Source organism: Marmota flaviventris, chromosome 10 (genome assembly GCF_047511675.1).
Source record: "Marmota flaviventris isolate mMarFla1 chromosome 10, mMarFla1.hap1, whole genome shotgun sequence".
NCBI classification, from domain to species: Eukaryota; Metazoa; Chordata; class Mammalia; order Rodentia; family Sciuridae; genus Marmota; species Marmota flaviventris.
In genome coordinates this window covers 64202435-64226130 of record NC_092507.1, presented here as the reverse complement: position 1 = coordinate 64226130, position 23696 = coordinate 64202435, and the positions used below count along the sequence as shown (strand labels likewise).

Sequence of the window (23696 nt, the reverse complement as noted above, 5' to 3'; positions counted from 1 at the left end):
CAGTGGGTGCTCAGCTGGCAGGATCCCACAGAATCTGCAGCAATGTTTCTTCCTGCTTGCTGGTCGCTTCTCGGTGGTGCCCCGCCATCTGTAGCCGCGGGGCGGGCAGCGCGGATCAGTCAGCCCGGATCTCCCCGGATTGTGTTGATGAAATGAACAATATGAGTGTTCATATGACCAGAGGGTTTTACCTAAAGTTCTACAAGATCTGAGACAGAGTTTAATTGGAAATTACTGCTGCATTAATGATTCAGTTGTAATGGATGATATCATCTTTTTGAACTTCTACCAAAATTAATTTGTCATGAACATATGAACTCTTAAAGACTTGGTAGAAACACTAAAAATAAACATTATCCTGTATATACCAAGTGATGGTGATATCTATGTTTAGATTTTTAAACAGAAGTTTCAGAATAAACAGAAAAAAATCATCTCACAAGGCATAACACTTTTTTGATATTTTCAGGTAAGAAACAAGATTTTCTTTACCCCTCACTAATCCATTATTTTTAGTTTTTCTCCTTGATCCTGAATTTAACCGCAATTGTGGAAATTATTTGAAACAACACTCTTTATGTTATTTTCTGAGAAATCTCTCTCGGTTGCTGACACCTTCAAATAACCTGTGAATTGGCAACAGTTAGAGGCCAGACCATAGGGAAAAAGCATGCATTTTTGAAAGCCCGAATTTAAAATATTATTGAAAAGCTATGTATTCAGTCGAAATGAATGAAGTCAAAACAAGTTCTTGTTCGCTCTCAGAATGAATTCATGCGACCCAACCCAGTGTGTGTGTGTTAGTTCAATGCACACTGCACACCTGCCCCTGGCTGGCTGCATTAGATCTGCTCACAGGTTGCTGAAGAGGACAGCCTACACCATGTTACACCTTGGACACATTCAGGTTGCCTTTCTACAGAATCTTCTTAAAGTCAGAGTTGTTTTGTCATCTCACACAGGAGCTCTGAAAGCCCCAAATCAACATTGTCATTAATCTGTGAGTCCTTCACATTAGCTAGGAATCTCAAAACAATTGCCTACAAAGACATTGATAAATGAGTATATTTTCAAAGTTATTTTATGCTGTGCTAAATTAAATTCCTTAATTAAGGAGGAGAGGAAATCAACAAGAAATTGGAATAGTTAAGATGAAACGACTTTCTTCCCCATTCCTTGCCTGGCTGCTCATCCCTTGATTCTGTTTTTTCCATCCCCCATTCCCATTTCCAATCCTGTGCTTCATAAGGACTAAGACTCTTCACTCAGAAATTTCAAGTGCCTGATTACATCTTTGAATGCATGGAGGAGCCTCCATCTAGTATGTTCTCAGTTTACCTAGCACCTTGGAGCTGTGAAGGGGAGGACAGGGGCAGTTTACCCCACCTCAAAGCCCTCCGCACATCCCTCTGTCATTAGCTCCTCTCCTCCCCTTCTGCGCAGCCTCCTTCAGAGCAGGGGCATATCCACACATCTGCCTGTGTTCCAACTGATAGTTCAGGTTAAGTTAGGTAGAAGAACTTTCCTTGGTGCTGTCCCTGAGGAAGAGCCTTCCAGAGTCCAGCTGGGAGGCAAAGTGACAGATGAGGGAAGCCAGTCCTACAGGAGAAAATAGCAGGTAGCTTAAGCACGAGGTAGGGAAGACCAGGTAAAAGAAGCAATGACAGAGTGACACATGGAATGAGTTAGCAGAGTCAGGTGGGCACTTTTTGATTTATCCCAGGAAGGACAGCAAGTCCTCATCTTTACCTGAAATGAGGAATCTTAGAAGAAACACCTGGTACATATAAGACTTCAAGTAATTTTAATACCTACCTTACAGGACTGAGTAATTGAAAGAGGTGAACATGTGTAAAGTAACACAGCATTTGATAGAATATGTCAGTTTTTCTCCAGTTCTAGAATTAAATTTCTTTGTAATAATAATAGTTACTTACGTCAGAGTAAATAAAAATAGAGATCAGGCCTGAAGAATCCCTGAACAAAGCCACTTAGACTTCATCAGTGATGTCAACTCTGTTTGATTTGCAAATATAAGTGAAACATAAGTTGGACTATTTCCTATAAATGTCTATATTAAAGAAAAATGAAACTTAAGACTACTAGTCAGCCTGTACTCCCAGCAGCTTGGGAGGCTGAGGTAGGAGGATCCTGAGTTCAAGTTCAGCCTCAGCAACTTAACGAAGCCCTAAGTAACCCAGCAAGACCTTCTCTCAAAATAAAATATAAAAAGGGCTGAGGATATGGCTTAGAGCTTAAGTGCCCCTTGGTTAAATCCCTGATACCAAAAAAAAAAAAAAAAAAAAGAAAGAAAGACAGACTAACAGAGGCCAGAGGCCAATCAACTTATGTAACTAGGAACTCTCCAGCAGGATAGACCCAATAAGGCAAATGTACCTGTAACCAATTAAATATTTTCTTGCTTTACTTCCATGTTTGCCCTATAAGAAGCATTCCCTTTAGGATTCCTCACTGGAACTCCCAAACTGTTTCCGGTTGGAGTTCTCCAATTCATCACTCACTGTTTGCTCAAGAATACTCAGTAATGTCTTGCAGGTCACATTAGTGTGGCATTCTCAGTATATTTTCTGACTGCTTTGAGAAGGGGGTTTAACTTGGATAAGACACAAGTTCTGGCTCAGTCCTTGGTTCTTGACTGTGAGATAGGACCCACGTCAAGCATCAGCTCCCTTACTTACTGGCTATGGTGGGACCTTCTGCATGCTCTTGAAACTCTTTGAATCTCTGTTTCTTCATTAACCTTCAAGGACTTCTGTGAGAATTAGGTATAATAAAGTGAGTAAAGACCCTTGCATAGGAAAGGTGCTTTTTGAAAAGTAGCCATTGTTGTCTTATTATTAGACATACTCTCTATTTTAACTGTTTTTGGTAGAATTATTTGTGCAAGTGTTTCACTAGGTCTTTTTTAAACAGAAAAATAAGGACATTTTTCTTTTAAACCTTGCAGTGGTTATTATGGGTTACCTCACTCAACATTTATTCTAGCTTCTTTTGCTTTTGCTTTCTTCTATGTCAGAAGCTGCAAAGTTAAATACAGATGTCCTTAACTTATGATGGGGTTACATTCTGATAAACCCATAAGTTGAAAATATGTCAAATAAATTTAATATAGTCAGTCCTCTAAATCTATGATTTTAAGTCCACATATTCAACCAACCATGGATTGGAAAAAAAATTATACCTGTACTGAACATGTATAGACCTTCATTTTGCCATTGTTCCCTAAAAAATATAGTACAACTACTACTTACATAGTATTTACATTGTATTAGTATTATAAGTAATACTGAGGGTGACTTGAAGTGTACTGGAGGGTGTCTGTAGGTTATAAGCAAATACTGTGCCACTTTATGCGAGGGACTTGAGCATCTACAGTTTGGTATCCTTAGGGGTCTGTCACCAGGATGATTGTATACTAACCTACTTAATACCATGGCTTAGCTACACAACATACTGTAGAGCAGGTTATTTACCCTCAAGTTCATGTGACTGACTGGGATCTGTGGCTGAGTGCCACTGTCCAGCATCACAAGAGGGTGTTATGCCACATGTGGGTAGTCAGGAAAAGATCAAAATGCTAGACTGGAGATGCTATTTTTTTTTTGAAGACATATCACTTTTCATACCATCGTAAAATGAAAAACAAATGAAATCATATTATTGTAATTTGAGGACCATCAATATTCCATGTTGTACCTTCTCTTAAAGGCTAGGGAGAACATTTCACCCTATTCCTACTGATAAGACTAAAGTGTGAGTCCGTGAGGGAGGAAGAGGGAGAGAGCTTTTGCTTTCCTTATGAAGGGTAATAGGTGTGGCTAATTATCCCTTTGTCTAAACATCTTTGTCTTGTATGGAAGGTGGGCTTGATGATGACAGCAGCAACAGCTATTTTGTCACAATGAGAAAACATCAAAGATGGTAGAACAAAAAGGTAGGAGTTGGGATCCTTGATTATGCCATTTAGTCATGGAATCAGTCCTGGATTATCTGTCCTTAAGCTTATTTTGACACAAATGAAATAAACCTATTTGAACCATAACTGTTCAGTTATTCTCTGACTTGTACTGAAACACATCACAACAAATATAAGCCTTTTATTTCTGGTGATAATTAATTACTCGGTAGTACTTTAATGGAATATGTCTTCACAGTTATAAGATATATAGGCCTGTCATGAAAATGAATGGTTCCAGACAATGTTTGACTTAGTTCATTAATTTTTTCAGCCAATGAATCATTCTGAAACAATCATTTATGGAAAGAATAATTCGGGATTCAGTTAACTCTGCTGTTAGTAATGTCACTTTATAGTACTTTACCATGTCAGACTCCCTGCCCCTTTAACCCTGGTTTTGCTTTCTGTAGTTTCAGTGACCCACAGTGAACCACAACTCAATAATATAAAATGGAAAGTTCCAGGCAGAAGCAATTCATAAGTTTCAAAGCATGCCCTTCTTTTTTTTTTCAATATTTTTTTTTAGTTGTAGTTGGACACAATACCTTTATTTATTTATTTTTTGATTTATGTTTATGCGGTGCTGAGGATTGAACCCAGCGCCTTGCACATGCTAGCTGAGCGCTCTACCACTGAGCCACAACCGAAGCCCCATCAAAGCATGACCTTCTGAAAAGTGTGATGAGAGTTCACATTATTCTACTCCTCCCTACCTGGGACACAAGCTGCCCTTTGTCTGTCATATCCATACTACCTGTCCTGAAGTCACTTGGTGGCCATCTCCAGTATCACACTACTGTAATACCACACAGCTGCTGCTCAAGTAATCTTCATTTTACTTAGTAATGGCCCTAAAGAACAAGAATAGTGACTCTAGCAATTTTATTACAGCATATTGCTATACTTGTCTAGTTTTTGCTGTTAATCTCTTTGCGGGGAAGTACCAGAAATTGAACTCAGGGGCATTTGACCACTGAGCCATATCCCTACCCCTATTTTGTATTTTACTTAGAGACAGGATCCCACTAAGTTGCTTAGCGCTTTGCTTTTGCTGAGGCTGGCTTTGAACTCGCAATCCTCCTGCCTCAGCCTCCTGAGCTGGGGGGATTATAGGCATGTGCCACCATGACTGGCCTGTTAACCTATTACTGTACCTAATTTATTTATTTTTTTTTCCTAATTTATAAATTAGACCCTATCCTGGGTATGTACATATGGAAAAAAACAGTATACATAGGGTTTGGTGCTATCCAGGGTTTCAGGAATCCACTGGGGTCTAGCCATGCATCCTCTGCAGATGAGGGGGACTACAGTATATTACTTTTCATTTCCTATCCCCTTTCCTTTCAGTTCTACTGTGAACACTATCCAGATGGGAAATCCAAGTGGTTAAATTGATAAAATTTACATTATACCTTGTATGCAGGTGATTAACAAGTGCTGTTTTTCCTTAGAGCACTATCTCAGTTACTGCCACACTTGTGGTGGGCTCTAGATGTTTGTGGCTCCTACCCTACCGAGAAGTAAAACCTTGTCACCATTGCAATTCAGCTCCTTCTGGATGCTTCCTCTAAGCATTGTTTACACACAGCTACCACCTTAATATTCCTAGTTATGTCAGTCCTTTGCTTAGAGGTTTTAGAGCTGGCTTCTGCCCATGGAGCAACCTTACTACTCAGCCTAGCTCTTCAGCACCTTCCCAGTGGGTCCCAGGGTACTTGTCCCTCTCCATTCTAATTATCACGGCATGCTGAAGGTTTACTAGACAGGAAAATACAAGAAAAGAATATGAAGAGACAATGCCTTAAGAAACAATAGCTAACAATTCTGAGTGCTTCGGATGTGCCTGGTACTGTTCCAAATGCTTCACTGTAGTTCATTATTTGCACCATGATGCCTTTCTTCTCTGTTTCTGGGTTCCACCCCTTTCCTGCCTCTCAAGGGCAATGTTTCCAGGAGAGCCTTCCCTCATCTTTCCTGAAGTGATGCTCCCCTGCCCTGATTCTTGGGGCCCGTTCCTCCTCTGTGTGGTACACACGCCCTTTCCTGTGCTGTTGAAATTGTTTATCCACATCGTCTGTGCACCTACAGTACAAGATTCATGAAGGCAGGATGTGGCTCTGCCTCATCCCTGTGTTCCCTATAGGGACCAAGGAGGGAAAGCTTGATTGGCATGTCAACAGATGGTTGTTGAATGAAAGAAGGACCACTGCTGTCTGATGAAAAGGACACCATGAGCACACAGGCCTTCAATAAAATTGAATGAATGACTAAGAAAGGACCATCATAATGGGAAGATGAGCTAAGTACGCGACTGAAGAATTGAGAAGGACATTGTTTTTCCTGCTGCAGAATTGGAGTCAGGTCTTACAGCAGGCTAGTAGAACTGACTGGGTAAGAAAAAGAGATAGCATTACACAGATAAATAGAAATACAAGGCTCAATGATTGGTATTTGCGGTAAAACTTCCTTGCTTGTTATGTGGGCCCAAATTAATCAATTTTATGAATTATCTTAATTATTTTTCATCTATTATCTAGTAAAAATGACTTTTTAAAAAAAGGCCTCTCAATGTAATTTAGCAATAGAATTAATTTTCTCATTTATTCTTTTCTGAAAAGATGAAATCAAGAGATTACAGCTGAACAGAGATGCATATCAGGGAATAAATGCCTGGGGAAGCATTGAGGAAGAGCTTCTCTCCAAGATCCAGTGCCCTGTGCTAGTCCTGTGCTAAGGAGGGGGAAACACAGGGGTGGGTTACAGGTGTCGCCTCTGGATCAGGAGCCTCACTGCTCTTGGTGCAATCTTGGGCAAGCTACCCTTGCATGTGCTTTAGCCTCCTCCTTTAGAAAATGCAGATGATGCTAATGCCTGCCTTATGGAGGTTTGGTGCAAAATAATGAGCTACGGTGAAGCATTTGGAACAGTACCAGGCACATCCTAAGCACTCAGAATTGTTAGCTATCGTTTTCTTAAGGCATTGTCTATTCATATTCTTTTCTTGTATTTTCCTGACTAGGGAACCTTAAATGCCCGTTCTTTTGTCTTCTCTTTCAGGGGGAGGTTCACTTAATTTACAGTGGCATCTTTCTTTAAAGATATTGGTCAATTTCAATTCATTTAGCTTTAAACATGAAAAAAAAATTAGTAAGATAATCTTGCCAAAAATATTACTAAGATTTATTAAGAAAAATATCTAGTAGGATAATTTCACCAAAAATCTTTTCTTACTCATGTTTCCAATAAGGCTCACTATAACATTTTATAGTTAATAAAGACCTAATTTTAGGAGTCTGGAATGTTCATTGACACTATTGCTAGCTATTGTTCTGATTATGGTGTTTCCTGAAGAACCAACCAGCTGAATATTTGGTGGGGGGCGGGTATGTGTGTTTTCCTGTCAGAATCTATAGGGTTGAATGAGAGTTTAAAGGAAGCTGTCAGTAGGACTTGACATTCAGCTACCAGCTATATACCGATCTTTTTTTATTATTATTAAAAAAAAACTTATAAAGATCAGCTGTTATCAAAGCCAGTTCCATAGAAATACATAAGCCTTAACTAATGTACTATTCTTACCTAGACCTGTCAATATCAGGTCTTGGCCCTGGGATTTTCTTTTTTTTTTTTCTTTTCTTTCTTTTTTTTTTTTGTGGTACTAAGGGTTGGATCTAGGAGGCTTTATCACTGAGCTACATCTCTAACCCTTTGTTTTTTATTTTGAGACAGGGTCATGCTAAGTTGCTCAAGCTGGCTTAGAACTTGTAATCCTCCTACCTCAGCCTCCCCAGTTGCTGGAAGATTACGGGCATGTGCCACTGTGTGAGGCAAAACTGGAATTTTCTTAACACGAATCTTCCTAATGTGTTCATTTGAATATTACTTGTTTTGGTCTAGATGATTTATTTCACAGTTATCATGTGAGGGCTTTGCCTCATACTTCAGATAATTAAGAGGCTGATCAAGAGACTTTTTGGACTTGATTTCATGAGTGTCTGTAGTAAGAAAATGAACAGAAAAACATTTTCCATCCTTCCAGGGCAGGGAGCGTGTTTATTCTTCAAGCTCTCCTCACCGTGCCTGTATCACACACCACAAGAACACTGTGCTTGTTGGCACGCCAGCTCTTACCCTCAGAGCTGACAACAGGGGTGCGTCCATTTCCCATTTCAATTTCCAACTTCGAAAGGAGATGCATTCACTGAGTCATCTGGTTTGCTCTCTGCCTGCTGAGTGTGAATATGACTGATACTGAGCGAGCTTTGGGAACGGAAAAGTTGTGAGTCAGGGCGTTTGCTGGTTTCTGAGACAGAACGCCAGAATGAGCTATAAATATATTATCTGCTTGTTCTGTTTCAATGCTGTTTAGGAACTAGCACGATGTGCTCCCCAGGACTGTGGTTGTTACTTTGCTGTATGTGGGTTGGCACTGGGTGTGCAAAGGGCTTTATTTCTCAGTGCTTTTATTTTCCTTTTTATGTAAAAGATCAGAAAATAAAACTGGCATCATAGTATTTCAGTTTCTAGAGCCCACAATAATGACAGTTTATGAAAGTAATCAGATTTGCTTTTCAATTTACTTCTGGAGTATTTAAAACTAGGAATAAAATGTAAATAAGTGAATTAAAGGGTTGCACCAAGCAATGCACAGAGCTGTTACCCTCCAGAAGTGAACAATAATACTTTTCTGAGGGCAACATCCTCTCCCCAGCTCTGCACACTGTAGGATTTGATAAATGCCTGTTGCCTGGACAAGGCAGTTCCTTAATAATCTGCTGTTTACTCAAGGTTCTATCAGTACTGGGTTTCATGCCAGAAAGTACTGTTTACTTAATTTAAAAATATTATGGGCAACTGGAAAACAATCGAGAGGGCCAGATATCTAGGTGCACATGTACACCACCATCATCCAAGTATCTTCCAGAATACCTCCATAGTCTATCCTTTATCAAGCTTTGAAGACTTCTCCTTGACTCTTTTCTTAGTTACTAAGTCCAATGAATAGGGATTAGTGGGGACTTTTGATTACATCACAGTAGATGTTTAAACAAGATAGGAAAGTGGTACTGCTTAAAGGGAACAGCTTCACTATGTTAGCTGCACACTGAAAATTCACCAACCTCTTACCTATTGAGAATCACCAACAAAAATTTCCTTCTAGTAATTTTAAGAGGATGGGTTTTTTTGGGGCAAGCTGTTACCAAGTTTCTTTGCCTTTCTTAAATTTAGATTGCTCCTGAGGCTGAGGCAGGAGGATTTGAGGATAGCCTCAGCAACTTAGTGAGGCCTTAAGCAACTTATAAACACTCTGTCTCAAAATTTTAAAAAATAAAATAAAAATAAAAAGGGTTGGGGATGTAGCTCAGTGTTAAAGCGCCCCAGGGTTGTTCAATCCTCAGTACCAAAAGAAAATAAAAAATTTAGATAGCTCCTACAGGTTTATGCAATTTCTATTTATTACTTCCTAAGCTTTCTTTTTTCCTTCCTTTCTTTGTTTTTCTGTGTATCAATACTCCTGACTAACCATTGGCTGTGCGCTGGGAGTTTCGGAATGAGTGTACTTGTGTTTTAGATATTAGTGTGGATTCCTATGACACTTGAAGTTAATTAACAAATAATTATTCAGCAGTTCTGTCTATATTAATTTACTATTCTTGCTTATTTTTCTTTTGGTAGGAGTGGCTGATGGGATGTGACTTAGTTTCAGTGGTAAGTTTAAAATTTTAAGGAAGTGATATGGGGCAAATTAAAAATTGTCCTGCCAGTGGGGTTTTCTGGGACTCAGGGTGGATGTCTAAAGAATAAATGCAGGAGGTTTCCACAAGAGTGTGTCTTCTATGTTGTGGTTCCCAAGCACCAATGCTAGTTTGTAATGAAATGTTCCCTAATCCTCAGCAAAATGAGAAAAAATAAGTTAGATGTTAGTAGTTTTTGTAACAGCCAAACATTTGTTTAGAAACTGGAGAAATACCATTCCTCAATCTTTTTGTGTTAGAAATATCCCTTTTAAACAACAGCAAGAGTAAGTGGTTCTTTTCTTCCAATGCCTTCGCTTTGTGAAACTAAAAAATCCAAGTTCATCCTAGCCCCATTAAAAAAAAATATTTTCTCTGATCTAGTAAATACTGAAATTAGGGAGTATAGGGCCCTGCTATAGCCCGGGTTTACTTCGGCAGAAAAATTGGTGTTGGTGAATAAGAAACAACCTTGATTTTGATATTTTTCAGCCCATACCTTTCCTGCCTGAAGAGCTGCAGCTGGTAAACGTGGCTATGAGTTAGTCAGCCTCTCTGTACATCCTGTGACTACAGCTTCCTTCTCATTTTAAGTATACTTCTCTGCTTCCTCCTACAAAAAGTCCTGAAGGAAAATGACCATTTGCTTACTTCACAGTCTGAAGTTAACTGTGGCTGTTCACTAACTATCACCCACGTTTAAGAAGCATTTGTTCAATGTACACAACTGTGCAGCCATTTCCCTGCAGAGTGGCCTGTTTTTCCAGTTTAATGGAACATTCAATGGTGTAAAGCTTTGAATATATTTTGAAAAATAGCAGATTCATTACATCTTGTCCTATCATTTTCCAAGCATTTAAAAAGACTCCTTTTTCAAAAAATAAACAAAACTGCATTTATTTTCAAAAGAATGCTTCAAGCTTACAAAGCCTTGGGCTGGGGATTATGGCTCCCTGTTACCTAAAAAGTGTGAGGCCCCGAGTTTGATCCTTAGCACCGCAAAAACAAAACAACAACAACAAAAACAAAAGACCCACCCAAGCATGACTAAAAGAAAGACAAATTTTGTTTTAAAAAGTTTTTAAGGGATGGGGTTGTGGCTCAGTGGCAGAGTGTGTGGGTTCAATCCTCAGTACCACATAAAAATAAATAAACAAAATAAAGATATTGTGTCTGTGTATAACTAAAAAAAAAAATTTAAAAACGCTTTTAAAAATAAAGATTAAAAAATCACATTTAAAAAATAGACACTTTTATTGCGGCTTTAAAGAATTTCTACTAAAGGGAAATTATTATTCAAGAATTTTGTAATTTTATAAAATTCAAGTCCCCCAAAATGTCATGAGGCACAGCTCACTTGGTAACGCTAAGTAGGCAACTTTCCTTGTTTCAGTAATACTCAAATTCCCATGAATAACATCTGACCAACTCACCACATCCTTATCTTTAATTATTAACATAAAACCATAAAAGATACGAGAAGAAATTTTATCCAATACGATGATAAGTTAAAAACAACACATAAACATGTCAGAGAAGATTCTATGCAGAATTCCCTAATACAGAAGCTTTATGATTTCATGTTATTTAAATTCATGCTGTATACAGAACATAATAATAGAAATGAAGAGATCCATGTGACGGGAATCATGACAACAAGATACAGTAGTCAGGCAACAGCACGTTTTTCCTGGCTGTTATTATTAGATTTTTCTCTTCAGTCAAAGGGATATTTTTAACACACATACAAAAATTAGGAAAAATATTTCTAAAAAATAAGAAGTTAATTCTTTAGTCAAATCCATCAACAAGTGCCCAATCAATGATGAAGTAAAAAAGAAAAAAAGAATGAATTGACTGATATCTGTTGCAATTAAACTACATTATTCAGACACAGTCATCATATAGCTTGATTGCATCAGCAATATAGAAGTTCAAGAAAACACTGGATCAATTTTAAAACTGATTAACAAACACTTTTAAAGAAAAGTAAATTTGGCATGAAGTTTTTACAGCCTAAATTATGAATGTTAGATTTATTCAATAATCTATCTATGAGAGAAAAGGCAACAGAGTTCCCTCAAAGAGTACGAAATTGTCAATGGTAATTATAGTTTCCAGAAGATGAGCATGAGAAAGCGAAGGAACTGAGAGGAAGAAATGCAAAAACTATAAAATAATATTAATTAACAAATTACCCTTACAATGTTTCAAACATCATTCTAAGCACTGGACATCCATTACTCCTTGAAATCACATGAGCATAGGTTTGGTGGTTGTGTCCATTTTACAGATAAGTCACAGAGAAGATAAGCAACCTGCAGGAGGCCACACAGGTGGCAGGTGGTACAGCTGGAATCTGAGGCTGCATGGTGCATCTCAGGCAGTGTCTGCACTGCCACCCATTATCACGTTACATGCATTCTCTCATTTGACCTCCACAGCATTGCCATGTTGGTAACATCCTCTACAATTTACAGCAAGTTTAGCACCTTGTGGGCATCGTGAAATTATTAAATGGCAGTGGAGTCGAGATTGCAGTTGAGAGGGTTGAGACTCCAAAGCCCTAGGAAGTCGAGTACCAAAATGAAATTTCTCAGCTGGATTAAGGACAGACATGGTCCCTGTGGTTCTTAAAAGGCTTCTTTGGAGATAAATGATTCCTCTTATTCTGAGTGGGGAAAGTTTATTCTACTCACTACAGTGACTTCTGGTCCCTAACACAGTGCATGACATATGTGAGGAAACCATGCTCGTTCTCACACTCAATAATCACTCTCACCTAATAACTCCACAATCATCACACTGGATAATCCATCATTTAGTATCTCTTTTCCCACAGACTATAAGCCAAGTTCACTTTTGGAGGGGTTATTATGTGTTGGGCAGGTACTACTCCAGGTGCTCAGAATATGTCAGTGAATAAAGCAAAGATCCTTACCCCTTATTTATTTAGCTTTGCCTACCTAGCATCTAACAGAGTATCTTGGTTCTCAATTAACATTTACTAAATGAATAAATGAATCACTAGGAGCAGCAGGCAGAAGCAAAGGCAGGCAGTGGAGAGACCACAGGGAAAAGGATATATTTGGGTTTAATCTATTAACTTGCAGATTTTTTATTAAAATATTAACATTCATGTGATTCACAGGATGACTATTTTTATATTTAACTCATTTTTAAAAGCAGAAGATCTATCAAATGCACTTCAATTTCGAAAGCGAACTATGATCTGAGTTCTGAAAGAGAACAAGTGTTTCAGGATGCAGTACCAGCTTCTTTGTCAGACTGTTTTTCAAATTATATTCCCCAGAGCCTAGCCTGTATTCACTGCTTTCCAAAAGGTGACTTTCCAAGGCAAGTCTTCTCCCGGTAATTAGAGGTGTTTATCTTAAAGCTCATTTGGTCTCAGCAGTGAGGTTACAGGCTGTCATCCACATTGTTATTGACTCCCTCAATTAGAGGCAATGGCATTTCACCTCCATGCAAAATATTAGTGAATTAACAATCCCCACTCTGCATTCATTTGGGAAATCTGCTCTGCTTGTGATGACGAATGTGACAAGCAGGGAGTAATCAGAAACACTCTGGTAATACCTTCAAGCCTTGCAAACATCAATTAAAACTCTGGCTTTTCAGACTGCAGTTGGGGTTTGATCTACAGGGTAAATTTCTTTTTTTCATGATACAATGCAGAAGTCAGTGGTGGTAATTGGTGAGAAAACACACACATACACAACAACCCCCAACCAAAAATAGCCACAGAAATGTTTTCCTTGATTTTCCTAAATCTTTCCTATTACTCAATTTTTATTATTACTCTGTTTTAAACCAAAAAATGAACTCTGGCATTGTGAATAATTTTCAGATCAAATTTACAACTCTCTGACATGACAACTTTGACTCAAAGAGCAAAATGTAATGAATATTTTGAGACTGCAAAAAGATCATTATTCAAATGTCATGACTGTCTCTTTCAGGTCTAAGGGCATCCTAGTCTAATGAAGAAAGTTTTAACCCAGGAGTTGTAAGGTTACAGCGGCTCTGTGGATGGGCGTCAGTTGATTTACTTAAATGTGGAAAATGTCTGTGTATTTTATTGGGATACACATGCATTGGTTTCACAGAATTCTCTATGGGGGCTTGTGACCCCCCCCCCCCCCCCCCGCAAGGGTCTTTGTTCTGGTGGGAAGAGGTCAGGGCTGAGAGGAGGGTTCTGCTCTCATGGAACTGCTGTGGTTTTGTGGTTTCCTGTACAGAACTTCCTTCAGATGGCTTACAATCTTGTTTGTTTCCCTGTGATTTAATACTGGAAACTGATATTGCGGGAAATCATCAATTGAGCTAAGCCTTTTATTTCTAAAAACTGAATTAACTAATGATTCAGTGTCATCTTTCCTTGGCACATGGAATACCATTAACTAGAAAACAAACTAAACATTTAGGAAAACACTGATTTCTGTATTATATCTGTTAATATTTGCATTTGATAAATGAGCAGAAAGATTAATGACTCCCATTTTAATATATCATCACTTTTTATGACAAGTCAAACCCTCAGAATTTTTTTTTTCTCAAATCAGAATCTCATTTCTTTAGGTAGCACAATAAACAAAACTTACAATCCAAATATACTCTAAAACTATGCCAACTGTTGTTTATAAATCTTACCATTTTGTGACATTTTCAAAGACAAAAGATTTAAGAAGTTGGGCAAGAATTGCTTAAAACAACCCCCAGTAATCATTTAAAAACACTCTTTTACTCAGGGACTACAGAATTGTAGACGAGGTTAGAATTTATCACCTTTCACAAACTGACTTTTAAAAAAATCATTATGTCTTAATAAGGCAAACAGGTAAAAATGATTGATTTTCTTGATTGGTTTTACACTTCACCAAAAACCACTTTTAAGAGCAAAAGGGATTTCTATATGAGAACATAGGATAATTAGAAATCTGACAGGTCATTCTTTTGTGGACACTAAGAGCAGAACTAACTTACTGTCATGATGAGCCCCTTCTCCTGGAAGTATTTAACCAATGGAGCTGCGTTCTGCTTGAAATTCATTAGTCTTCTTTGGGTAGCTTTGAGATTGTCGTCTGGACGTCCCTGTTGTTCTGCACGCTTCAGTAATCTTTCCTTGAGCCTCTGGTTGGCACAAGCCAGGAAAACCACCAGGTCAGGGGTGCAGATCTGTGGAGAGCATTGGACGAGCAGAGAGGCATTCAGTATCCCACCAACACGTGCGTGGGCCTGGCATTCATTTCCCTTGGCCTTGTGGCTGCCATGTATTTGGCCCTCTAGTTTTTACCAGCATATCTCCTGGGCTGCCACTCTACACATACCAGGGGCAGCTATTCCAATCATAGTCCATGTAAATGGCATCCCCCACCCACCTGGCTATATGCAGTTGTCCTACAGAATTTATGGAACACTTTTTAGTCTATGCTCATATAAATTTCCAGCTTGAATTAAGAATAATATAGGACAAACTTTGTCAAAACTATGTGCAATCTGATTTTAGAGGAGAAATGACTTTTGGGCCACAATGTTGTCTACAGCTACTATTTCTATTTCCTACCATTTTAAAATTATCTACTGTATGCCAAGCCCAATGCCAAACCATTTCTTTATAATACTATAAACTTTGCAGCAATTTATAAAATGAACATTATCTCCATTTTATAGATGAGCAAACTGAACCTCAGAGAAACTAAGAACCTGTCTGAGATCACATGGTCAATAAAGTAAAAGTTGGTATTTGAACTATGTCTGCTTGGTCCAAGGCCTTCTCTGTTCCTTCTACTAACACAAAGCAGCAAATGGCCCAAAGCCCTTCATGAATTCCTGAAAATACCAATTTTAACTAAATTAAACTAGTTTGAATTTAAAAGATAATATGACCAGATGAAGTAAATACAGTTTGTTATTGAGTATGAGACAAGGCAAAAAGCAGTCTTGCATAGTTGTTTGAAGCAATATTCTCCATTTTTTTTCTAAAATAGTTATCTTTATTTATGACACATTTAATGTTATACCAAATTTAGCTGCTGCCAAATCAAAGAACTTCTTTTTTAAAAACTCAATATGTCTTTTACAAAAATTTTAAATGCATCTTCACAGTAATAAACTTTTTGAGCATATACCCCAATGAACATGTACTTATAAATTATGCATGTAGATCTGATATGTGTCCATTACCATACTAACATAAGATCACATTATAAATACATTCAAAAACAAAATTTTTAAAGAATGAGATACACTCCTCTTGAGTGTATGAGATACACTCCTCTTGGGGGGACTGGGGATTGAACCCAGGGGTACTTTACCATTGAACCATACCTCCAGCTCTTTTTATTTTTTAATTTGGACAGGGTCTCCCTAAATTGCTGAGGGTCTTGTTAAGTTGCTGAGGCTGGCCTGAACCTGTGATCTTCCTGCCTCAGCCTCCCAAGTCACTGGGATTGCAGGTGTGTGCCACTGTACCCAGTCAATCATCAGAATTTTTAAGATTTTTTCACACACCACAATATTTTACTTTGTGCACTGTGGAGACCACTTGTCTCCAGAAGCTGGGAGATATGGATTCCAGTTTTTGACCCAAAACTCCTTAACAGCCAAGTAATGGGCATATGGCTTAAACTTGCTAAGCTTTTGTGTTCTCTCATTTGTCAATAGAGAGGTATGAAATCTACATCCCTGAGTGATTATGAAGTTAAATAATTCACACAAAATAAATTCAACAAATTTCAGCCTTGTTTAGACTTTTTTTTTTTTTGGTTTTCAGGAGATTGAGTGGTCTTGGTTCTTCTTTAACTTATTTTTTTATTTTGTTATTTTTTCCTTCTGCTTACATTTTTTCCTTCTCAAATACCCAAGAGGAGGTGTTTTCCAAGGCTTAGATCACATGTTTTTCCTTCTCTAGGTTCTCATTGTCCAGTGTTTTGGTTTCAGCTACTACCTTCTGTTGATGGATTCCAAATCTACACTTTTAGTCCTGACTTTGAACAGTCTCTCAGCTCTGTATTTTCAAGTGTCTGTGACAGTGCTATTTGCACGCCTTAATCTAACTTTGATTTACTAAGGTCAAAATTAATCTCATACTTTTCTACCTAAATCAAATTCCTGTCCTATTTATTTGTTAGTTTATTTTTATTGTAGCAATACTCCTTTCCCAAACCTCTCAGCTAGAAGCCTCCAACATTTAGCATCACCTTTGAGTCTTTCTTATCAAAATTTCAGTCTATTTAACTATCACCACTGGTTATTGATTAGGGTTAGGATTGAGACACCACTCGGACTTCCCTCCCACATTCTCACTGCTGTATAAGCATAGCCACAAGAAATCACTAGAAAGAGTGATTAAGAATATGAATTTTAGAATCAGATCATCCTGAATATTAATCTAGAATCTGCCATATATTAGGTTTGTTCTGACCCATACTGTTCAATTCCTTTGAACCCCGGTTTCTCAGCTATAAAATAAGGGGGAAACTTGTGACATGGTACTTATGTATTTCCCAGTTATTAAAAGCATGTAAATCACTTTTGAGAAGCTTGAAAAATTTTGAAAATCACACATAATTTTTGTAGGATATATGATGAAGAGATTACATAAAGTTAAAACTTTTTCTTATTGACTATTATATCATAAAATTCATATTTAATATAATTTTCAGTAATATTTAACATTTCCTGATAAAATAAAGAAAACATTTTAAAATTTACTTTAACTAAATTCTAGAAGACAATCTCTGACAAATACAATGTAATATTGTTTTTATTTGATAATATTGGTATAGTTAGATACAATAGCAATCAAAAAAGAAACCCAATACCCTGAGCTACCAGATCAGTACTGGATGCAGATAAAAATGTCTTGCATCTAAAAATTATTGCCTTTTGCACTTAAAACAAATTTAATGGTTTATGTTAATACATTTTGCATTTTGTTTCAGACTGCAATTTAGGTGTTTCTTTATAACATGATGAGGTCAGAGGTAGCCTTATATATGTAGTCATCACTATACTTTATCTCTTACTATTGGGTTTTATAGTACTAGAGACAATTTGGAATCCATCAACAGAAGGTAGTAGCTGAAACCAAAACCTGAGACAATGAGAACCTGGGGATTGAATCCAGGGATGCTTTACCACTGAGTCCAGCTCTTTTTAGTTTTTAATTTGAGACAGGGACTTCCTAAATTGCTGAGGGTCTTGCGCACTTGCCTAGCATGTGTGAGGCACTGGGTTCGATTCTCAGCACTGCATATAAATAAATAAAATAAAGGTCTATCAATAAGTAAAAAAAAAAAATTGAATGGCATATGTAAGAATTTTTTTTTTTCTGGATGAATTAAACTTCAGCTCTGACAAAAATGATCTGGAAGGGAATATGCAAAATTATTTAATTTCTTAATTGTGGATAATTTGCTGTCTTTCCTTGATATAAATAAAAAATATGGCTGGGAATGTAATTCAGTATAGAAAAGCTTATCTAGGCCACCCGCGCCCGCAAGGTGGGCAGACCTGAGACCCAGTGGTACACGGGTGTGGTAGGAGGGGCAGGGCAGAGCCGCCGCCCGCGCCTGCAAGGTAGGCAGACCTGCGACAGACAGGCGGATCAGCGGCCTGCCGGCGTGGTACACACGTCACCCCAATTGGACTAGGGGCAGAGCAGAGCCGCCGCCCACGCCCAGAACAGGCCCAGTGACCTGCCGGCGTGGTAGTCACGACACCCCAATTGGAGTAAGGGCAGAGCAGAGCCGCCTTCCGCGCCCGGAATAAGCCCAGCGACCCGCCGGCGTGGTAGACATGTCACCCCAATTGGAGTAAGGGCAGAGCAGAGCCACCGCCCACGCCTGCAAGGTAGGCAGACCTGCGACCGACCAGCAGGACAGGCCCAGGGGTCCGCGGGCGTGGTAGACACCTCACACCAATTGGAGGAGGGGAAGAGCAGAGCCCCCGTCCGCACCTGCAAGGTAGGCAGACCGCCGCCCGACCCTGCAAGGGAGACTTTTCAACTATACAAGAGCAATATAAATATATGGGGGAAAAAACATTTCAAAAACACAACAGTTTCACCAAGCAGAAAGAAACACAAGCAGTATGAAAAGACAAGGAAAGAAAGGACCACAAGCAATGCAGGTCAACTCAACTTTAGAAGAGGTAACAGCTGCAGCAGATGGAATGTCAGATAAAGAATTCAGGATATACATGCTTCAGATGATCTGGAGTATCAAGGAAGACATTAGACAGCAAAATCAGACAATGAAAGATCACTTCGACAATGAATTACACAAACAAATCCAGGAAGCAAAGGATCAACTATACAGGGAGATAGAGGTTATAAAAAACAAACAAACAGAAATCCTAGAAATGCAGGAAGCAATAAACCAACTTAAAACCTCAATGGAGAATACTACCAGCAGAGTAGAACACTTAGAAGATAGAACATCAGACAATGAAGACAAAGTATTTCAAATGGAAAAGAACATAGACAGCTCAGCAAGACTGTTAAGAAACCATGAGCAGAACATCCAAGAAATATGGGATAACATTAAGAGACCAAACTAAAGAGTCATTGGGATACAGGAAGGTACAGAACTCCAAACCAAAGGAATGAGCAATCTATTCAAGGAAATAATACGAGAAAACTTCCCAGACTTGAAGAATGAGACAGAATCCCAAATCCTAGAAGCCTACAGGACGCCGAATGTGCAAAATCATAAGAGATCCACACCTAGACACATTATAATGAAGATGCCCAACATACAGAATAAGGAGAGAATTTTAAAAGCTACAAGAGAAAGGAAGCAGATTACATTTAGGGGTAAGCCAATCAGGATAACAGCTGATCTTTCAACACAGACTCTGAAAGCTAGAAGATCCTGGAATAACATATTTCAAACACTGAAAGAAAATGGATTCCAACCAAGAATTGTGTATCCAGCGAAATTAAGCTTCAGGATGGAAGATGAAATTAAAACCTTCCACGATAAACAAAAGTTAAAAGAATTTGCAGCTAGAAAACCATCTCTTCAAAACATCCTCGGCAAAACATTACAGGAAGAGGAAATGGAAAATAACAATGAAAACCAACAGTGGGAGGTAGGACAGTAAAGGGGGGGGGGAAATAATCAAAGAGGAAAACAAACCATGTTTAGTAACATAAATAAACAAATATGGCTGGAAGAACAACCCATATCTCAATAATAACCCTAAATGTTAATGGCTTAAACTCACCCATTAAGAGACACAGGCTAGTAGAATGGATCACAAAACAAGACCCAACAATATGCTGCCTACAGGAGACGCATTTGATAGGAAAAGACATACATAGGCTGAAGGTGAAAGGTTGGGAAAAATCATATCACTCATATGGACTTCGGACAAGCAGGAGTGTCCATACTCATATCAAATAAAATAGATTTCAAGCCAAAGTTAATCAAAAGGGATAAAGAGGGACACTACATACTGCTTAAGGGAACCATACACCAACAAGACATAACAATCATAAATATTTATGCCCCAAACAATGGTGCAGCTATGTTCATCAAACAAACTCTTCTCAAGTTCAAGAGTCTAATAGACCACCATACAATAATCATGGGAGACTTCAACACACCTCTCTCGCCACTGGACAGATCTTCCAAACAAAAGTTGAATAAGGAAACTATAGAACTCAATAACACAATTAATAACCTAGACTTAATTGACATATATAGAATATACCACCCAACATCAAGCAGTTACACTTTTTTCTCAGCAGCACATGGATCCTTCTCAAAAATAGATCATATATTATGTCACAGGGCAACTCTTAGACAATATAAAGGAGTAGAGATAACACCATGCATCTTATCTGATCATAATGGAATGAAACTGAAAATCAACGATAAAAGAAGGAAGGAAAAAGCATACATCACTTGGAGAATGAACAATAGGTTACTGAATGATCAATGGGTTATAGAAGACATCAAGGAGGAAATTAAAAAAATTCTTAGAGATAAATGAAAACACAGACACAACATATCAGAATCTATGTGACACAGTGAAAGCAGTTCTAAGAGGAAAATTCATTGCTTGGAGTTCATTCCTTAAAAAAAGAAAAAACCAACAAATAAATGATCTCATACTTCATCTCAAAATCCTAGAAAAAGAAGAGCAAAACAACAGCAAAAGAAGTAGAAGTCAAGAAATAATTAAAATCAGAGCTGAAATTAATGAAATCTAAACAAAAGAAACAATTGAAAAAATTGACAAAACTAAAAGTTGGTTCTTTGAAAAAATAAACAAAATCGACAGACCCTTAGCCATGCTAGTGAAGAGAAGAAGAGAGAGAACTCAAATTACTAGCATACGGGATGAAAAAGGCAATATCACAACAGACACTTCAGAAATACAGAAGATAATCAAAAATTATTTTGAATCCTTACACTCCAATAAATTAGAAGATAGTGAAGGCATAGATAAATTTCTTAAGTCATATGATCTGCCCAGACTGAGTCAGGAGGATATAGACAACCTAAACAGACCAATATCAATTGAGGAAATAGAAGAAACCATCAAAAGACTACCAACTAAGAAAAGCCCAGGACCGGATGGGTATACAGCAGAGTTTTACAAAACCTTTAAAGAGGAACTAATACCAATACTTTTCAAGCTACTTCAGGAAATAGAAAAAGAGGGAGAACTTCCAAATTCATTCTACAAGGCCAACATCACCCTGATTCCTAAACCAGACAAAGACACTTCAAAGAAAGAAAACTACAGACCAATATCTCTAATGAACCTAGATGCAAAAATCCTCAATAAAATCTGGCGAATCGGATACAAAAACATATCAAAAAAATTGTGCACCATGATCAAGTAGGATTCATCCCTGGGATGCAAGGCTGGTTCAATATACGGAAATCAATAAATGTTATTCACCACATCAATAGACTTAAAAATAAGAACCATATGATCATCTCGATAGACGCGGAAAAAGCATTCAACAAAGTACAGCATCCCTTTATGTTCAAAACTCTAGAAAAACTAGGGATAACAGGAACATACCTCAATATTGTAAAAGCAATCTATGCTAAGCCTCAGGCTAGCATCATTCTGAATGGAGAAAAATTGAAGGCATTCCCTCTAAAATCTGGAGCAAGACAGGGATGCCCTCTCTCTCCACTTCTGTTCAACATAGTTCTCGAAACACTGGCCAGAGCAATTAGACAGACGAAAGAAATTAAAGGCATAAAAATAGGAAAAGAAGAACTTAAATTATCACTATTTTCAGGTGACATGATTCTATACCTAGCAGACCCAAAAGGGTCTACAAAGAAACTATTAGAGCTAATAAATGAATTCAGCAAAGTGGCAGGATATAAAATCAACACGCATAAATCAAAGGCATTCCTGTATATCAGCGACAAATCCTCTGAAATGGAAATGAGGACAACCACTCCATTTACAATATCTTCAAAAAAAAAATAAAATACTTGGGAATCAACCTAACAAAAGACGTGAAAGACTTATACAATGAAAACTACAGAACCCTAAAGAGAGAAATAGAAGAAGATCTTAGAAGATGGAAAAATATACCCATCTTTATACTAGTTCATGGATAGGCAGAACTAACATCATCAAAATGGCGATATTACCCAAAGTTCTCTATAGGTTTAATGCAATGCCAATCAAAATCCCAACGGCATTTCTTGTAGAAATAGAGAAAGCAATCATGAAATTCATATGGAAAAATAAAAGACCCAGAATAGCAAAAACAATGCTAAGCAGGAAGTGTGAATCAGGCGGTATAGCGATACCAGACTTCAAACTATACTACAGAGCAATAGTAACAAAAACAGCATGGTACTGGTACCAAAACAGGTGGGTGGACCAATGGTACAGAATAGAGGACACAGAAACCAATCCACAAAACTACAACTATCTTATATTTGATAAAGGGGCTAAAAGCATGCAATGGAGGAAGGATAGCATCTTCAACAAATGGTGCTGGGAAAACTGGAAATCCATTTGCAACAAAATGAAACTGAATCCCTTTCTCTCACCATGCACAAAAGTTAATTCAAAATGGATCAAGGAGCTTGATATCAAATCAGAGACACGCCGTCTGATAGAAGAAAAAGTTGGCTACGATCTACATACAGTGGGGTCGGGCTCCAAATTCCTCAATAGGACACCCATAGCACAAAAGTTAATAACTAGAATCAACAAATGGGACTTACTCAAACTAAAAAGTTTTTTCTCAGGAAAAGAAACAATAAGAGAGGTAAATAGGGAGCCTACATCTTGGGAACAAATCTTTACTCCTCACACTTCAGATACAGCCCTAATATCCAGAGTATACAAAGAACTCAAAAAATTAGACAATAAGATAACAAACAACCCAATCAACAAATGGGCCAAGGACCTGAACAGACACCTCTCAGAGGAGGACATACAGTCAATCAACAAGTACATGAAAAAATGCTCACCATCTCTAGCAGTCAGAGAAATGCAAATCAAAACCACCCTAAGATACCATCTCACTCCAGTAAGATTGGCAGCCATTATGAAGTCAAACAACAACAAGTGCTGGCGAGGATGTGGGGAAAAGGGTACACTTGTACATTGCTGGTGGGACTGCAAATTGGTGCAGCCAATTTGGAAAGCAGTATGGAGATTTCTTGGAAAGCTGGGAATGGAGCCACCATTTGACCCAGCTATTCCCCTTCTCGGTCTATTCCCTAAAGACCTAAAAAGAGCATGCTACAGGGACACTGCTACATCGATGTTCATAGCAGCTCAATTCACAATAGCAAGACTGTGGAACCAACCTAGATGCCCTTCAATAGACGAATGGATAAAAAAAAATGTGGCATTTATACACAATGGAGTATTACTCTGCATTAAAAAATGACAAAATCATAGAATTTGCAGGGAAATGGATGGCATTAGAGCAGATTATGCTAAGTGAAGCTAGC

At 38.0% G+C, this 23696-nt stretch overlaps 1 protein-coding gene across 1 annotated transcript in view; it reads right to left on the bottom strand.

Annotated features, from left to right (window-relative positions):
- Ak5 (adenylate kinase 5) overlaps positions 1 to 23696 on the bottom strand; it is a 273107-nt gene that overhangs the window by 201278 nt on the left and 48133 nt on the right. The window contains exon 6 of the mRNA XM_027935266.2: positions 14722 to 14913. Within this exon, the coding sequence (XP_027791067.2) occupies positions 14722 to 14913 (192 nt within the window). The remainder of the gene's footprint in view (positions 1 to 14721; positions 14914 to 23696) is intronic.